Source organism: Amphibalanus amphitrite, unplaced genomic scaffold, assembly GCF_019059575.1.
Source record: "Amphibalanus amphitrite isolate SeventyFive unplaced genomic scaffold, NRLGWU_Aamphi_draft 000929F_arrow, whole genome shotgun sequence".
Classification (NCBI taxonomy): Eukaryota; Metazoa; Arthropoda; class Thecostraca; order Balanomorpha; family Balanidae; genus Amphibalanus; species Amphibalanus amphitrite.
Window position 1 is genome coordinate 20,918 of NW_024882423.1, and position 17,445 is coordinate 38,362.

The 17,445-nt window shown below is 50.7% G+C and overlaps 1 protein-coding gene across 1 annotated transcript in view; it reads left to right on the plus strand.

The window, feature by feature from the left end:
• Positions 1-17,445, plus strand: part of LOC122368167 — a gene marked incomplete at its 5' end in the record, with an annotated part of 39,040 nt that overhangs the window by 17,086 nt on the left and 4,509 nt on the right. The window contains 21 exons of the mRNA XM_043341858.1: positions 157-344; positions 580-773; positions 1,262-1,516; positions 1,799-2,014; positions 2,209-2,358; positions 4,952-5,247; positions 5,784-5,937; positions 6,190-6,358; positions 6,818-6,942; positions 7,311-7,488; positions 7,713-7,821; positions 8,139-8,312; positions 8,620-8,661; positions 8,846-9,069; positions 9,244-9,332; positions 9,499-9,896; positions 10,137-10,275; positions 10,547-10,764; positions 11,084-11,211; positions 11,394-11,722; positions 12,058-12,179. Coding sequence (XP_043197793.1) covers positions 157-344; positions 580-773; positions 1,262-1,516; positions 1,799-2,014; positions 2,209-2,358; positions 4,952-5,247; positions 5,784-5,937; positions 6,190-6,358; positions 6,818-6,942; positions 7,311-7,488; positions 7,713-7,821; positions 8,139-8,312; positions 8,620-8,661; positions 8,846-9,069; positions 9,244-9,332; positions 9,499-9,896; positions 10,137-10,275; positions 10,547-10,764; positions 11,084-11,211; positions 11,394-11,722; positions 12,058-12,179 — 3,897 coding nt within the window. The remainder of the gene's footprint in view (positions 1-156; positions 345-579; positions 774-1,261; positions 1,517-1,798; positions 2,015-2,208; positions 2,359-4,951; positions 5,248-5,783; positions 5,938-6,189; positions 6,359-6,817; positions 6,943-7,310; positions 7,489-7,712; positions 7,822-8,138; positions 8,313-8,619; positions 8,662-8,845; positions 9,070-9,243; positions 9,333-9,498; positions 9,897-10,136; positions 10,276-10,546; positions 10,765-11,083; positions 11,212-11,393; positions 11,723-12,057; positions 12,180-17,445) is intronic.

Consider the following 17,445-nt stretch of genomic DNA (forward strand, 5'->3'; position numbering starts at 1 on the left):
TGCAAGGGAATCAGACTGGTAGAAAATACACCAAGGGATGATTTACGTGATAAAGGTATTAAATAAATAAGTCGGTCTTATGATCATAAGATTTACTTGAACATAAGATTCACGTCATCCCGGTATCGCTCTAAAACTGCACGGCTCCATTTTCAGGTGTGACAGCGAGTGTCAGGCTGCGGCGCTGTCTCTGCGCGTGCGCTCGGCGCCGCCGGAAATCACAGGCGCCGAGTTCGCCGCTCCCTACCGGCACGTGACCGTCTCCTTCGACGGCCCGGTGTGGACAGAACAGGGCTGTGAGGCGCTGCTGGACCCCGCCGCACTCCGGGCTCTCGGAGGACCCGGTAGGTGCCAGCCTGGAGGCGGGAGTAGAGAACAAACACAAAATGTTATTTCATAATTGTACGATGTACAGACTACACTGTGTGATGTTATTGTCCTGTCCAGGCATTTATATTTCTGAAACAGACATCGATAAAGTTTTCCTTCGACATCATACCTTGGTGAAATTTTAGCAACTGAACCTTTCTCGTAAGTGACGCCTTTGGTGACGGCGATTTTTCACTTGCACTGTTTCAGAGGGAAGTGACTGTTCCGTTCGAAGTAACCAGCTGTTGATTCGCCTGGGGTCCAAGATGGCTGCGCCCGTCAGCGGGAGCGTGGAACTGACGCTGGCTGAGAGTGGTGATATCGTGCAGCTGGGTAGTGGTGGGGGAGAACTGGCTAGCCGTGCTTCGGGATCTGTGACCGTCAACTTCACACGGGCGATGGCGGTGAGTGGAGAGGGAGAAAGGGAGAGAGAGAGAGAGAGAGAGAGAGAGAGAGAGAGAGAGAGAGAGAGAGAGAGAGAGAGAGAGAGAGAGAGAGAGAGAGAGAGAGAGAGAGAGAGAGAGAGAGAGAGAGAGAGAGAGAGAGAGAGAGAGAGAGAGAAAGAGAGAGAGAGGGGGGAGAGACAGACAGACAGACAGACAGACAGACAGACAGACAGACAGACAGACAGACAGACAGACAGACAGACAGACAGACAGACAGACAGACAGACAGACAGACAGACAGACAGACAGAGACAGAGACAGAGACAGAGACAGAGACAGAGACAGAGACAGAGACAGAGACTAGCGAGAGTGAATAATAATATGGACAGAGACACACATAGAGAGGGCTTGTCGTGGGTCCGCTGATGCCCATTCCGTAGTGCTACATAGCCTTCAATCACGCAGGCACGCTGTAGACCTCTGACACCCTCCCCCCTCCCCCTCAGGAGTCGCCGCGCGTCTCGCTGCTGGGCCCGTCGGTGGTGTGCGCCTCGGCCGGGTGGCGGGCCGCGTTCCGCGCCGTCCCCGAACAGGACCTGGGCCGGCCACTCTCCTACAGCTGGAACATCTCACTGGAGAGGGAGACGACCCTGCGCCAGTCGGACACGCTGACCATCTGGCAGGGAATTAATGCCGCGATCGCCACCGAGGACACGGAGAGTACGGACACAGTGTCCTCGTACAACATCGACTCTTCAGCGGTGAGTGGTGCTCGCAGTGGTCTCGGTAGTGAAGGTAATGCCAGCACTGAGCGCTGTGAGTTGTGACAGCAATGTCAGCAGCGTTAGCATTTCAGTTCAGTTAGTATTGGTAGTGTCAGCAATGGCACAGTACCTATCAGTGTTCAGCAATATCATCAGTGTAAGCCGTGTTAGCATTGTCAGCAATCAGCATCATCCTCAATACCACATCATCCTATGCCTCTCTCCGATCGCCCGTCAGAAGCACTCACAATATATCCGTTCCTCGCGTTCTTTCTGCAGCTGGTACCGGGATCATTCAACTACGAGGTGTTCGTGAAGGCGCAGGCGTGGACGGGCGCGTCCCAGATCGAGTCGCGTCCGTTCCGCGTCTCGTCCTCGGGCCTGTCCGTGTCGGTGACCGGTCCGGCGAGGATCGGTCGCTCGGGCCTCTACACCTACCACGTGACGGCCACCAGCTGCGACTCTGAGCAGGACGGCACTGCTGACAGTCTGACGGTGAGCCGGGGACGCGCCGAACACTGTCGGGTAGATGGTGACTGCTAAGAGCAAATGTTCATCCATTTGGATTGTAGCGAGAGCGGTTTCCAATGCCCTTTTTCCGGAGCTGCCAGCGTATTCGTTCATTTTTGAAGATCACTTCAAATGCTGCATTTGATAACGGTTAACCTCTTTTCTCGCCCTTCCCGTAGTACTCATGGCGCCTGCCGGGGGTATCGCCCTCACACATGGACGGTTTGAACAGCCGCACCCTTCGTGTGGACACCTCAGAGCTAGTGTGGCAGTCAGAGTACCTGCTAACCTGTGTGGTCAGCCGGCTCGGCACCAGCGAGGTCTACACGGTTAGTACACTGCTCCACGAGTGAACGTACATGCATCACCTCATCGGGCACCATATTCTTAGATAAAGCCGGTGCAGTGGCGTAGACAGGGGGGCCATGGGGGCCATGGCCCCCCTTTCCGCCCAGCCGCCCAAATGGTGCCCCAATTAGCGCCGACCAAGCTGATGCCGTTTTACAGAGAGAACATGAATTAAAAAGTGATGTGCAGGCAGGGATCGAACTCAATATCTCTTTGGGGGTGCCTGGACACTTAAATGTTCTCCAGGACACCCCCAAATACGACCTGAGCCCCCAAATGTTGAAGGGCGCCCTTCCGGAAACCAGAATATTAAGAACCCCCAGGGTCGATGGCGCCCATGCGAGCCGCTGGCACCCACCTGAACGGAACAGTCGCCCCAGTTAAGCTTGGTGGCGCCCCTCTAGAGCACCCGGCGCCGCTCTTAAGTTCACAGGTGCCCCAATCGGCCCCATCCAAGATCGATGGCGCCGCCTGAAACCACTGGCGCCTCTCTAAAGTACCCGCATTCTTCTCAAGATCACAGTCGCCCTATTCGAGATCAATAGCGCCCTCAAGTGCCACTAGCGCCGCCCCCCCCCCCTTGAGACTGAAGTCGTCCCGCTTGAGACTAAAGTCGCCCCATTTAAGCCCAATGACGCCCCTCCAGAGCGTCCGACGCGCTTCTGAAGATCACAGTTGTCCTCATCCGAGGTCGCTGGCGCCCCTCAAAGGTCACTGGCGCCCATCTAAACGGAGATTACAGCTGACCCATCTTAAGATCGATGGCAACCCTCTGAAGCCAACGGCCCCCTTCTAGAGTACCCGGCACCCCTCTGAAAATCACATTCGCCCCATCCGAGACAACACCCCTTGTGACTACAGTCGCCCCACCCAAGCTCAAGGCGCCCCTCAACGCCGCTCTAAAGATCACAGTCGCCCCATCAATCCGAGGTCGCTGGCGGCCCTCAAGAGCCACTGGCGCCCACCTGAACTGGGACTTCAGTCGGCCCATCCTTGATCAATGGTGCCCCTCTGAAACCACTGGTGCCCCTCTGGAAATCCCAGTCGGACCATCCGAGATCAATGGCACCCCTCCAGAGCGAACGACGCCCTACTGAAGGCAACAGTGACCCCATCCAAGCATTGCACCCCTCTAGAGCACCCAGTGCCCTTCTGAAGATCACATTCGCCCTATCCGAGGTCGTTGACGCCCTCCAGTAGTCACTGACGCCAATCTGAATGGAGACTTCGGTCGCCCTGCCCCATTCAAGATCAGCGCCCCCCCCCCCGAAACCACTGACGCTAGGCAATTATTTGACAATGGGGCTTTCTCATCGACACCAAGGGTCCTTTTCAAAATGCAGCAGCCAGGCGGCGCCGACGTGGCTAGGATGTGCCAAGCGTTTCTTATAAGACAGCCTCGTTGGTGCCACGCCTCGTTGCGATACCGCCCCTCAATTTGCGACGCCGCCCCTTCACCGTACAATGCCACTCCTCAATGCAAGTGGCGCCCCTCATCGCATGAGTGCCACCCATTATTGCGATGTTGCCAGCGCCTAGCAGTGCGGTGCCGCCCCCAGCGTAAGCGTTTTTTTTTTAAATTGAGCCTGCTGGGGGTGTTTGAACACCCACTTCTAACTCAGCTTGTGGGCCACGTCGAGACACGCAGTAGGCAGTGTTCGAAAGAGCGCCAAAAACTATTACAAAACTACTAAGATAATTTTTAAGGATAGGTCGAACTGGTCGAAGTCACCAGTGACAACCGAAAATCAAATTTCGCCGATGTTGACATGTTTCGACAAAGCGGCGCATAAGTCAGGATTCAGAAAGGGATTGAGCTACAGCGCCGCACGGCCACCCCAGTCGACCAGAGGCTGCAGTCCACAGGTCACTTTGGATCAGTGAGTGAACCTATATTTTTTTTTTGCAAAGCATAAAGATTGTGCCTATCGATCAAAGTATATTTTACGGTTTCGAATTCGCATGGTGCGTATTTTGAGAATAAACTGTCCGTAGCCTGAGCTTGTTTCCTATATCGTGCTAAATTTGCATAAAGATCAAGGTTTTTGATGAATAAACACCGGGCTGCAAATTGCAATAATTGGATTTTTATGAAAAATCAGCGAAACCTGGTTCTTATTTATTTTGCAACACCTAGTAAATCATGCATGAATATATGACGTTACATTTTAGACTAACGCCCCTGTCACTAGCTGACAATGGCGCCCCTCTCAAGGGAAAAAGTCGCCCCCTCGAGCACCATGGCCCCCCCTTTCGCTGATTTCTGGCTACGCCACTGAGCCGGTGCATGCAAAATTGCATAGATGGTGTAAGAAACAAGAAGGTTTTATTACAAACTACGATATAATTCTTCGTTTCCACGCTCACGACTTTAATCCATTGGGGGCTCATCGATTTTGATTAGTTTCTTATCTTCACCTTCAGTTTTTTTTTTTTAGGTTGTTCACTGACAGGACTTATTTGACCGGTCTGTACTCGTAGCCGCGTCATCAAATGTCGCTATAAATCACTGATCAGATCAGACCAGTCAACAAGAGTCACTGATGAACGTTCTGGCCGTGTCTGCCCCGACAGGAGTCCCTCCGTCTGAGGCCGGCCAGCAGCGGCGTTCGTGCCCGTCTGCCGGCCGAGCGGCGCGCCGTCCAGCCGGAGCAGCCCATTTACCTGGACGGCAGCCGGTCGGAGGACCTGGCCGGAAGGCCGGGAAAGCTCAGCTACAGCTGGAGCTGTCGGCTGGCGGAGAGCGGCGCCGGCTGCTTCGTCGGCGACCCGCGGGAGCCGCCGCTGCAGCGGCTGGAGCAGCGTCTCGGCGACAGCGCCCTTAGCGGACCCACGCTGCGCGTGCCGGCCGGGCTGCTCGCACCAGAACAGTGAGTTGGCCTATTCAAACGCAGGGATCCCGCTTTTGTATCCCTTTGAATAATACATTCACACATCATAGATATGAGAACCGAAGCGAGAGCCGCCGGCCATCTGCGACTGTGTCTTGGTAGACTGTACCGCAATGCATGGGTGAACTGCGGTACAGCATACTCATCAGTCGAGAACTAAAGCAAATGAATCTGAATCGATTTGATTTTTTAGTGAATGTCAGATGTAAAATGTTAACTGTTTCTATGTCGCACTGAATGGTAATGGACATTTTTTTAATTGTGTTGGACAAACGTCGTTCAATATAATCTATTTAGTGTGGCTCGTCTACATAGATGCAGGTGTGCGTTAAAATCGCATCATTGGATTGTTGTTATCCGGGTATTGGGCGCTGATGTGCGATGGATGCATACTATGGCATCAATTTTACCTCTAGGTGCGGCTACATATAACACAAAATGGCATCACGCAGGACGAGGACATCATCTGATAACATAGATTGTGGACACCTGACCGAGCGGCTCTCCTCTCGCAGACGCTACCTGCTGACACTGAGGGTGGAGAAAGACGGCGATGTCGACACTGCCCACACGGAGGTGTATGTCAACGCGCTGCCGACGCCCAAACTGTGGATTGACAGGCAGACCGACGTGTTTGATCCATTCCAAGACATTTTCGTATCGGCGCAGGTAAGCGTTGCGGAAATACTGACTTGGGAACGCATGAACGATGTAATCTTTTTTTGAATAAAGTGAGATATATTTCAATTTAAAGCTTCAAAAAGTTCCTCAACTGTCCAAGCGTATGGATGTTCAGGATAAGCATCAGAAAATAGCATGAAAGCAGGCCGTGCCATAGATGACTGTTATGCTGGCACCACGATAGACGGTTTGGTAACGTTCCGGAAACCCTTTCCCCCTATGTATTTCCCCAATCCCCAGGTGTCGACCGACTGGCCTGTGACTGTCCAATGGGAGACCGACTTCCCGCTGCCTCCGGCCGCTCTGGAGGGCGCCTCGTTCCGCCCGACCCTGGTGCCCGCCGGCGCACGCAGGCGCCACTTTGACCTGGTGCTGCCGGCCCTGGAGACAGCCGGCGGAGAGGACGGCTGTGAGTCTGAGACTGGAATACGAAATAAGGAGCAGGTATTCGCTAAGATATCAGGCAAACAATCTGATGGTAGCATACGAACTCATTAGGCAAGGTGGGGAAAAGATTTACTAGAACATATGCTTCGCTCGATACATTGGTTTCAAATCATCTGAAGAAGATATTTTTATTTGGCTAATATTGATATAAAATTGCAATAACCATGCCGTGTAGTTGTTTCTAGTCTGTCTTTCTCTTGCCATATGCTGTACCGCAATACAAGCGTGTACTGCGGGACAGTCTACCAAGAGCAAACACTTCAAGCTCCACGAGCAAGCTTGAGAAAATACTGGTCACGACAACTGATGAATGTGCTTCGACGTCAATGCGAAAAGATGCATATCTCCCACCCCCTCCCGCCATTACATCAGTTCCGTCTATATTGTTTCCGAAGCGACTGGTCACCGGACCGTGTTCCAGGCACTCTGTGTGGAAAGGTGCTCCGTTTCGTCCTCCGCGCTGACATGGAGACCGGCGACTCCCTGGTGGCCTCCGCAGAGGTCGACCTCACCATGATGAGCGCCCCCTCACTCGGCGAACTCGAGGCGAGCACCGTTATGTGTAACTCATATTGATCGGGCTGGTTTTGTAAAAGCGGAGCTTCAAGTTTCGCTGCATCTCGGGACGGAATCCCTCATAGTGATAAGGCATCGAAATATAACGGCACTCTCGTGTGCATGAATGATCACAAGTACAAAATAACACTAAAAGTTCACCCATCAGGAATGTATTATATAAATGTCATGAATTGAGCGGTACTAGGAGATCAAATGTATCTGCAACACTGCCAACTGCGTATTCGCGATCCGAAATACTGCCCGATGTTGCAATACGAATACCGGTACTACGACAGCACTATTCCACTGACGTCATACCTCTACTGACGTCACACCCCACTGACGTCACACGGCAGGTGTCGTCCGCCGACGGCCTGATGACGGCCCTGGACGCCTCTGAGGGCTGGTCGGCTGACTCGGGCGCGCTGCAGCTCACCTTCCAGTTCGGTTTTATCACGTCTGACGGCATGAGGGTGCCCATGGCGACCACGGTGGGCGCTGACATGCCGCGGACCGAACTGCTGCTTCCCAGAGGTGAGAGAAGGCGCCGTGTAAGGCACCTTCAGCTTTGTGCGTTAGGATGCATTGTCCTTTGACAGTTGCATTCAAACTTTCTATAAATCTACTTACGACACTTTCTGTATAACACACTGCGCGCAGTGCGCAGTGTAGTGATCAGGGCCATTTATCAGAGGTGCTGTTATGCTAGTTGTTTATAAGAAACGTTAAAAGATTTGTCGTTTCGCATTCTTTTCCAGGCGCCGCTCAGGTGTACGTTCGTGTCTGTCCGGCTGATGGTGTATGTCTCACCGTGGACAGTGACGTCACTCCGAAACAGGGTGTCATCAGCGACGAAGCTGATATGAGGTAAGTCAAAAGCGCAATTCCCTATGCTTCATCAGACCGGTTTCCTTGCCCATCAAATGCTAGAAATTCTACATCAAATATTTTGTTTTTTTTTTTCGCTTCGCAATATAAGTTCTCCCAAAACTCCAGAATTTGCCGTTCATGAGTTAGTCACGGACCTATACTTGCCTATACTTGACCTATACTGTGAACAAAAATACTTGTTCAGCGTTGGACTTGTCAACGGCGTGACCGCAATGATGGCTTCATCTCTCTACCCAATGAATGACCCGTAGTGGCTACTTCAGTGACATTTCTCCCCGGCTGACCTGTTCCAGGGAGCTCAGCGAGCGCCAGGTGGAGGTTCACGAGCTGGGTCGTCCCGTGGAGGTACTGGGCTGGTCGGTGACCATCCTGGACAGACTTCCGACCGAGCAGAGCTCAGCCGCTGAAAATCTGACGGCCATCGTTCACTTCACGGCTCGCCGCGCCCTCTCCAACATCGCATCCAGGTGAGGACATAGGGAAGAGGCTTTGAGAACATTTAACTTTAGACAGAGTGCAATAGACATTATAGAGAGGCAGAACACCGAGCCACGTAACGTAACAGTGGCTTTCGATTATCATTGTGAGTAATTTGATGGAAACGATCGCGTTCGGCGACAACAACCATAATTTTTACTGATTGTAATGATTTTGATCGTTCCCATGCTGAAACATTTGCTTCTAAGCTTTTATTGCGTATAAAAAATTCTGTTTTTAGGGATTACCACCGGTGTATGTTGCGCTCCTGAGCATAAACGCCTCCGTTTCCCGCAGGCTTCGAGAGCTGACCAACAGTGAAAATGTCAAACAGAAAACGTGAGTGGTATGCCGATTCGTCTGATGCAAGCATTATTAATCGTGAACTCGTTTTATGTATCGTTTCTTTCTGAAAAAAAAAGATTAGGCGTGCTTATAGTCATGATTCCTCGTCGACTGAGCTGTAATTACAATGCCGCTGGTGGATCTAACTGTGACGCTCCCTGCTCTTTGGGCCCGTCAGGCGGGCGGTGGACCAGGCTCTGACGGCTCTGGAGCTGCTCGGCCCGCTGGAGGCTGCGCTGGCCGGTCAGGCGCAGTTTGACCTGACCGGTCACAGGAGCACGCTGCAGCAGCTGGTGGGCGCCGCCCTGCTGCCCTCAGTACCGCAGACGTTCATAGAGCAGACGCTGCAGGTGGTGCCGCAGCAGCAGATTGTGCCGGCCAGCGGACCGGTCCCGCTTCCAGGTGAGAGAATAAATCAAATGCAGCTGACATCGCCGATTTCTTGCCCGTCTCAAACAAAAACATCATGTAGCTCAATTTCGAATAGAAAATTTATTGATGTGTGCATACCTATGTCATTGTGTCACGGACTGAACGGGACACGTAACCGCCAACGTTTTGTCTTTGCGTTTCCAGTGGCCAGTCTGAGATCTCGTCGTGCTCGGCGCCGACCCAAAAGAGCTGTGGCTTTCACCTCGAGCACCCAGCCACTCGACGCCAGCCAGGTAAGTGTGGTGATAGATTGCCCTTAATTAAGCCGCTGATTTTGCTTAGTCGTTCTGTGCTTTCCGTAACATTATGTCCGAACGCCACCCCTAGCCATCTTCTTCGAGTTGTTGTGGATTTTTTTTGACGTCGATGGTCCCCTCTGACCGCCACCTCTCCGACCAGGCGGCGCGACTGCTCAGTACTGCCGAGGGCTCGTCCAACACCGGCGCCCTACTGACGACGGCTCGCGCGGCGCTGGCCGGTCTGTGCGCCGGTCTACCTTCCACCAACAGCCCTCCAGTGGCTGTTCTCGGCTACCGGCTGCAGCTGCAGGCGGCGCGGCGCGCGCTTGACACAGCCGGCACCGCCCGCTGGCCGCTGGTCGAGCACTCGGAGAGCGCCAACGGCACGTGGCTACAGCCCAGCGCCCAGTGGACCGGCTGGTCGTGGGAGTGCGGCGGTGACCCGGAGCTGCAGGTGGCGGTCCTCTGCCGCGATATGTGCGTCACCACCTGGGTCACGGAGGAGGACCTGCTGACGGCCAGCACGGACCGACTGGAGAGCGACCCCACCCCGCGCAGGTCAGTCCAGAGCTTATAGAAACAACGGTCAGTCCATCAGCTAGAATATGAGCAGTGACCGGGAGAGAGAGCGCGCGGCTGAAGATTTCACTTTCAGTGTGGGCTGACGGACTCAGTACTTGAAGTGTAAAGGCGGGGTGTTGATATCATCCCTTGCTGGCTGCGGGGCGTGCTATGAAAACTCTGCTTCTTTGCCGCTTTTTGACTGTGTGACACGTCTTTTTCTGACCATTCTGGCAGGACTCCAGTGTTCAGTGTGAGCCTACTTCACCCGGTCAGCCTGGAGCCGCAGTATGCCGAACAGACCCTCAAGTCGCCCTTCACCATCAGCACCCTGATCAACGCCTCAATGGAGATGCCGGAGGGAAAGACGCTCGAGGTGAGATCGGAACAATGTTCGGACTTACACACCTGAAGGGATGCCGATGTAGATCTACGGATAGTTCCTCCATGACTGCGGGATTGCATTTTTATAGGAGTTTGTGAATATAGAGCGAGTAAAAAAAGATGACAAAGGAATGTGAATGCTCAAGACTCACCTGAATGGTGCAGTATGACAACACGGTTACTATAGGTCACCAGAACCGAACTGAACCGATTTTCTGCCCCTGCCGCCGTTGCTGACCTCTGTCTCTGTCTCGCACACACAGTGTCGCAGCTGGCAGGACGAGGAATGGAGCGCTGACTCCTGTCAGACCGATCGGATGACTGGCGGCGAGCTGAGGTGCAAATGTACCCGGCTGGGCGCAGTGGCGGCCTTTGAGGTGGACGCGCCCGAGCCGACCACCACCGTGCCCACGACCCAACAGGCCACCACTACTACCGAGAGGACGGAGAGCAACACCCAGCTGACCAACATCACTCTGCGGTGGGTGGAGCGCTAGATGACATGCTCTAACCGATAGCGGGTCGACCTGACCTAGCCAGGGTGTTTTCCTGATTGCAAGGGTGTTTTTCAGTTTTAGCAATTATGTGTGTCAAATAGGCCATTGAGCTCAATAAACAAAGTAGCAAACGCATTACACATTACACAACCCCAATACAGCTACTTTGACCTTTTGACCTTTCGTGATCTGTACATTGCGATCTAACTCAGTGGCAGTGACGTCATAAAGTATTGCTATTGCTTAGCCTACTGCCTTTCAATGTATGTTCCTGACACTAAATTACCGTTTTGATTCGCGTAGGATCGACGCCGACTACCAGGCTGTGGTTGGGGACGACAAGGAGCAGTTCGAGAGCCACATGAAAACGCAGATCGCGGCGAGCATGAACATCAGCGAATCGTCCATCATCTCCATCAGCGCTCGCCCGGGTGAGAATCGGCGAGAGCAGGACCTCTTCTGTTGAACATCAGAAAGGGCTAGAAACGTGTCGTGGAATAGGAGTCATGCTTCATACCTCACGCAGGGGTTTCCAATGGTATCTTCTGAACCGCACTGCGGGCGTCCACCTCTTGAGTGTTCCGCATTGACACGTTCTTATTCCCACCCCCAGGTTCCATCCTGCTGGATCTCACCGTCGAGACATCCGCGGTGAACCAGCGCACTGCCACGGCCACCCGCTCCCAGGACCCGCTACAGGTGCTGACGCAGCTGGTGCAGTCGGGCCAGCTGGAGCTCACCGATCTCCAGGGTAACCGGCTGGTGATCCCGCGAGACGGACTCGACGACGTGCAGGCCGACCCCGTGAAGGAGGAGAGGAACACGCGCACGGCCGTCATCATCGGAGCCGTCATCGCCGCCATCGTGGTCATCTGTGTGATCGGCGTCATCGCCGCCGTGGTCATCAAGAACAAGAAGAGGTCCAAGGTCGGATCAATGACGGTGAGGGAGGGAGAGAGGGGAGGGATGAAGGGACGAAGAGAGAGAGAGAGAGAGAGAGAGAGAGAGAGAGAGAGAGAGAGAGAGAGAGAGAGAGAGAGAGAGAGAGAGAGAGAGAGAGAGAGAGAGAGAGAGAGAGAAGAGTCATATCTTATAGTTTGTATGCATGTATATGAGCTTATTTTGGCATTTATTAACAGCTTGCACCTGTATTCTGCACTTTCTGCAGTGCTCTTGTTCCTTAAAAAACCATTAGGCAACATATGTATAAAGTTACACCTAAGGGTTTCATTACCTCGCAACGTTATCTTCTTCTTCTTTTTTTTTTTTTGTCGCAGAGTCCGACAGACCGCAGTCAGCAGAACACGTACAAGTCGTTCCAGTTCGAGCACGTGATGGACGGCACAGCGGCCTCCCTGGAAAAGTACAGATCTTCACGAGGCATGGACGATTCCGATCGGTAAGCAGGAACGCTACATGGACGGTTCTGAACGGGTTGTATCGTCTCTGGCCGGTTAGTGGTGGCTGGAACTATAGCTGTAACCAGGCGACTAATCGGCGAAGCTCATCAGTGAAACGCCAGATTAACCCTATTCCTGGCGGGGGGGGGGGGGCTCAGGAGTCCCCCCCCCCCCGAGGTTTCTTGGTTATTTCTCCCAAACGCTTTGAGCTAGGAGGCTCAAATTTTCTGACTTTTCCTAAAAGACTTTTACGCAACATTTCTGAAAATTTTGAGTTGATCTGACCTCAGGTCAGGTCACCAGAGGCGGTTTGGTGACCCTACCTCAGAAAAGTTTGCAATCACGCCAGAGCTAGAGTTTTTGACCGATCAATTTCTTCTCTTCAGGCTTTAGTTAGGGTACCAGTATGTGCAATTTGTATATCTCAGAATTTTCATATCTGTGACCTGAGGTCAGGCCAGACTCGTGATCTTTACATTGCAAGCCTATGGGAAAATATTGAGATGCCTCCTGCTTCGTGTAAACGAGTCAAAACCACCCAATTCTTTCAGTATTATGGAAGATTATCTCATCGGTGATGATCCTGGTGCCGCTATTTGACAGGGGCACCGGCAAAGGTCATCTGAGGTCATGTGACGTCATAAATCGTTTTTCTGTCAATAAATCACGACATGATGGTGCTAAAGACTTGTAAGTGGTACCAAACTGCTCGCCTGGTCAAGGCGCGTCGTTTGGTATGCAGCATGACCATACCCCACAACCTCATTGATGAATGACCTGACCTTGACCTCAGGTCAAATTTCAAATTGACCTGTGAAGGTCATCACATACTTATTTCGCATCGCCTCGGCGAGAGCAACAAAAAATCTATTGGTTTTATGTCTCTATGTTTCTTAGTTTAAAAGTTATATAGGTAACTAATTTCAAAACATTTTATTGTTGATGACCTCTGGTGACCTCAATATTGACCTGACCTGAAAATGTTTTATTTAAAAGTTGTAGATCTTCAAACGACCTATCAAACGCCGTTCGCCGTTTGTCGCTGCGATGCGTAGTTTTTGAGATCTGAAGGGGGGCCGAATCGCCCCCCCCCCCGCCAGTTTCTTGTCCCGGCGGAGCCCGCCAGGAATAGGGTTAACGGGCACTTACATCGAGATGGGTTATTTGCCTCTCTAGTTGCTGGCTGACTATCCCAGGGTCCTCTGAACATGCGCACCCCTGTGCTGGTCGTCTGATGATCCCGGTCTGATGGTCGATGGTGTGATGGTCGATGGTGTGATGGTGTGATGGTGTGATGGCCGATGGTTGATGGCCATTAGGGTGCATCAAACGCCCCACTTTTTCGAAAAATTTCTACGAAGCCCCTGTCACCAAAATTAATTTGTTACGGATCCTAAATGTATCAACCATGCCAAATTTCAAGAATTTCTGAAGCCATCTAGGGGGTCCGCATCGACCCCAAAGTTAACGAAATTTCATGAATTTGATCATTAATGGCGCTTAATTACAAATTATTTAAAATTATTCTTAGGTCAAAATATCTTTTAGAATCGCTAATCATTGCAAGTGCTATCCTAAAACTGCCCACCAAATCAATCTGAAATGCATCTGATTTCACCTATAGGAGTCTTGACACTCGCCCGTATTGGTGTTTTGTGTGCGTCTAACGTACTGGAGCTGGACCCTCTTGCTGTTCGGTCTCTGATTAAGCCAGAGCTTCACGGAAAAAACTAGCGTGTTTCCCGTAACGAGAAGAAGCAGATGATATCAATTTCTACGGTCCTAGGTCATTGGTTGACCTTCCAGGTCAGGTCAATGACCCAAAAGTCGGGAAAATCGAGACCTGGTAGAACTTCGTGAATTGAGTTTGTTGTAGTTTTTTCGGGGTGCTGATTACGATTTTCAGATCAGCTTTGATCAAAGATGATGTCTCTATGCATTTAGGCTTGGTCGGGTCAGGTCAGGTCAGGTCAACCAGTGGGCGTCCTGCCAGCTATCCATAGTAGGTGTAAATCACCACCGACAGCTTCGAAATATTACGAAGGCTTCGAATAAATATTACGAAATATTACGATTAATATGTTACGAAGGCAACAAAACTACTTCGTAAGTGTTCAATGCTCAAACGTTTCAATGTAGTCACGCTTACGAGATGAGTAGACATTAGACAATGCTCCTATCATCAGGCGCTACTGCAGTGTCAGTGCGTCTGCTTTTTGAAAGACCTGCGCTCTCTCTCGTCTTTCTGGGCCATGTATCTGGTGCAACAACTATATAGCGCGGTGCAACAACTACATATATAGCGCCGACCATTCAGCGTTGCATCCACTCGTCGACGCACGGGGAAGGGTCTTTCACAAGGAGATGAAACTCCAGAAAGTAGCAACTGGCATGTCTCAGATATTCCATTCCGGTCACCTGAGGTTCCGGAGATTTCGTTCACGTGGTCGTGACCTATTGTTTTGGGTCAATGGGGTAAATATGAAAACCGAGTCAGAATGATCATCGCCAGTCACACCCCGGCAAGAACGCGCCCAAACCTCGGCAACATTCAATAGAGCAAGTGGCGGCAACAAAACGAAGACATCAAGTTTGTACGTCGCTACTGAAACCGCAAGGTCGTTGACAACGTCGGATACACCTGTCTGCTAAGGATGAGAGTCCAGACTTGCGACGCTCCACAGGGACTTGGTCCACCCTGAGGTCGACGAGCAATTACCGACAGGAAGAGCGGCTTACTCTAGTTGTCGTCGAAGACGTGCTATCAGATTACATGAGAATTATTCACGGATTGCTAAAAAGATACTCACGAGTCACTCTAAACCAATAATAGCGGTGTTAACATTTACCTCAACATGAGTTCGTCTCAAACCGGTTTTGTCAGGGCTGCATGCGTGACAAAGTAACTTCATTTGGTTTTGACGCTGCCATGGTCGAATAGGAATTTCAGGCTTCATATCGGCGAGCTCATCATCGTGTGCGTCTTCTGCGAGCCCAGAGTCGAAGCATCGAAGTCATGTCGTTGAATCACAAAACCATAAAATAAGCAACAACCGCTCTAACCCAAGAAAACCCAAGTTAATCATTGGAACTTAACGAAGCGATTTGTTCCAGTCTTCCCTCCCAGCAAAAGCCCTACTTCCTAAATATAGGTAATGCGTATCAGTTGGCTAAGCTGAAACTATAGTTATTATTTTCGTGCTTAATTTGGGCTTATTGAGGAAAAATCGCGATGATCTCAAATACTCTTAGTGATGTCAAAGGACGTCATATACACTGTAAAAAATATTGACTAGCCCCTCGTCAAATGATTCTCAACGCTAAATGTCGGGGGTACAGACTAGTTTTGCATCCTACTTTTGACACACGCTGCGAGCCCCTGGCTTGTTTTGTGTTCGTCAGACGACAGTTACCAGGTGTCGGTTAGTTTTTACCACGTCCCAAAAATAGCTGGAGCGTTTCTGCCTTGTTTTGGAAGCCGGTCCTCGTTAATGCTGTGTATGATAACAAAGTACCTAGTAACAATAATAACGAAAAACAATGTCAAAACGAGGGCGGCTTGTTTAGTGACGATGCTCAAAAGAAGCATCGTCTTGTTCCTACTTAACGAATGAAGCTCAAACTAGGTCAAAACTAACGTATTGCTCAACCCATAGTCAGATGACCAGCAGATCCTACGCCGCCCAATCCAGTCATCGAATTTGCCAGCGAATTCGTTTGAAGACCATCATATTATTAAATATCGGTGGTCTTCAAACGAAATCCCTTACCAGTTTGATGACGAATTCATCCGGCCCATTCCAAAAAACGCTCAAGATAAAATGAAAGTGTATTTCTGAAATAATATGCTTTCTTGCAATGCACCTTTCGTATATCAAGCGAATCTTTCACTTCCAGCGCCCGTTTACAGTTATCAATCGAATCAGAAGCATGCACATACCTATCGATAGATCTGAACCTAAGAACACAGACGACATTTTGTAGAGTACCTGTCTGAGCCTATGCAGTGGAGCCCGTGAGCCGCCCAACCGCAGCTGCCTCATGAACTTGATGATAGGTCTGAACCTCAGATTGGCCAGAGCTTGGCCGTCAATAACCAGCTTATTTATATCCACAGTTGTAGTGACTTAGGGTTTGGAATTTGCCAAACCTAAGTTTTGATTACCAAGAGAAGTTTTGTACTTCTTGCACTTGCCCTTTCTTCATAACTTTGGCGGAAATCGTCGTAGTGAAACTTCAGTGTTCCGTTAGCTGTCGGTTCTTGAGAGAGTTGGCCAGGCCGGACACCGGGGGCGGCTCCACAACTTTCGAAAAATTAAACCTAAGTCCTATTGCACTGCATGGAGAGCAATTCATTTAAAATCGCTCTTGTTTCGCCCCCCCCCCCCTCGACAACTTTGCAAACGTCTCTGCGCGATTTGGTTGAGAATAATGGCTTATGGCAAGTTATTGAATCAGAACGTCGATCACTGCAGGTCATATATCGGCAAGCAATTCTTCATAACTAGACACTGCACAAATGGAAACGATACAGGTTTGCCCAGTGATAAACACTCGCACTGCACAGACTCGCGCACCCCCGACCGAACGCGGCACGGCACAGCGCAACAGCTGGCGCCGGGAAGCCGGGAACGCATTAAGTGAAGGATTCACAGGTGCGCAACTTTATTGCGAACAATAAAAACCTACCGCAAACGATTAAAAAAAAGTTGTAGGGCAATCGGAAATACAAATGTATTGACTTATAGAAATAAAATTGTCATTCACCTTCCAAATAACCCAACAATTTATTTGCCGTAAAAAGTGTCTGGAAACGGAAAGTTGCTAACATGATTCAGCAAGTAGGGAAACGCAGCCGCTACCTGGCGAATAATCTCAGGCTGGTTTAGTAACGAGTGCATTGCTACGGCTTGTTCCTCAACCTTCACAGATTACTATGACAAAACTACCCCTAGTATTTTGATCATCCTGAGGCTGGCTTTCACCTAATAATTTGATGAGGGTCTTCCTCGTTTCGGATTGAGGCGAAAACAAACGTCAAACAACCTTGATAGTTAATTCAGCACTTCAAAACAAAGGTACACCTAGGGTATCATTACAATACCGGATCATAACGATCTGGATAGTTCTCAGCCTGTAAGCTAACTAAGCGGTAACTAGTCAAGTGGTAGGTACCGGAAGCATTGACAACCTGGTGACTGTTTCGAGACCCTTGTTTTGACACATAGCTCGTCAATATTTTTTACAGTGTAGGGCACAAGTTGA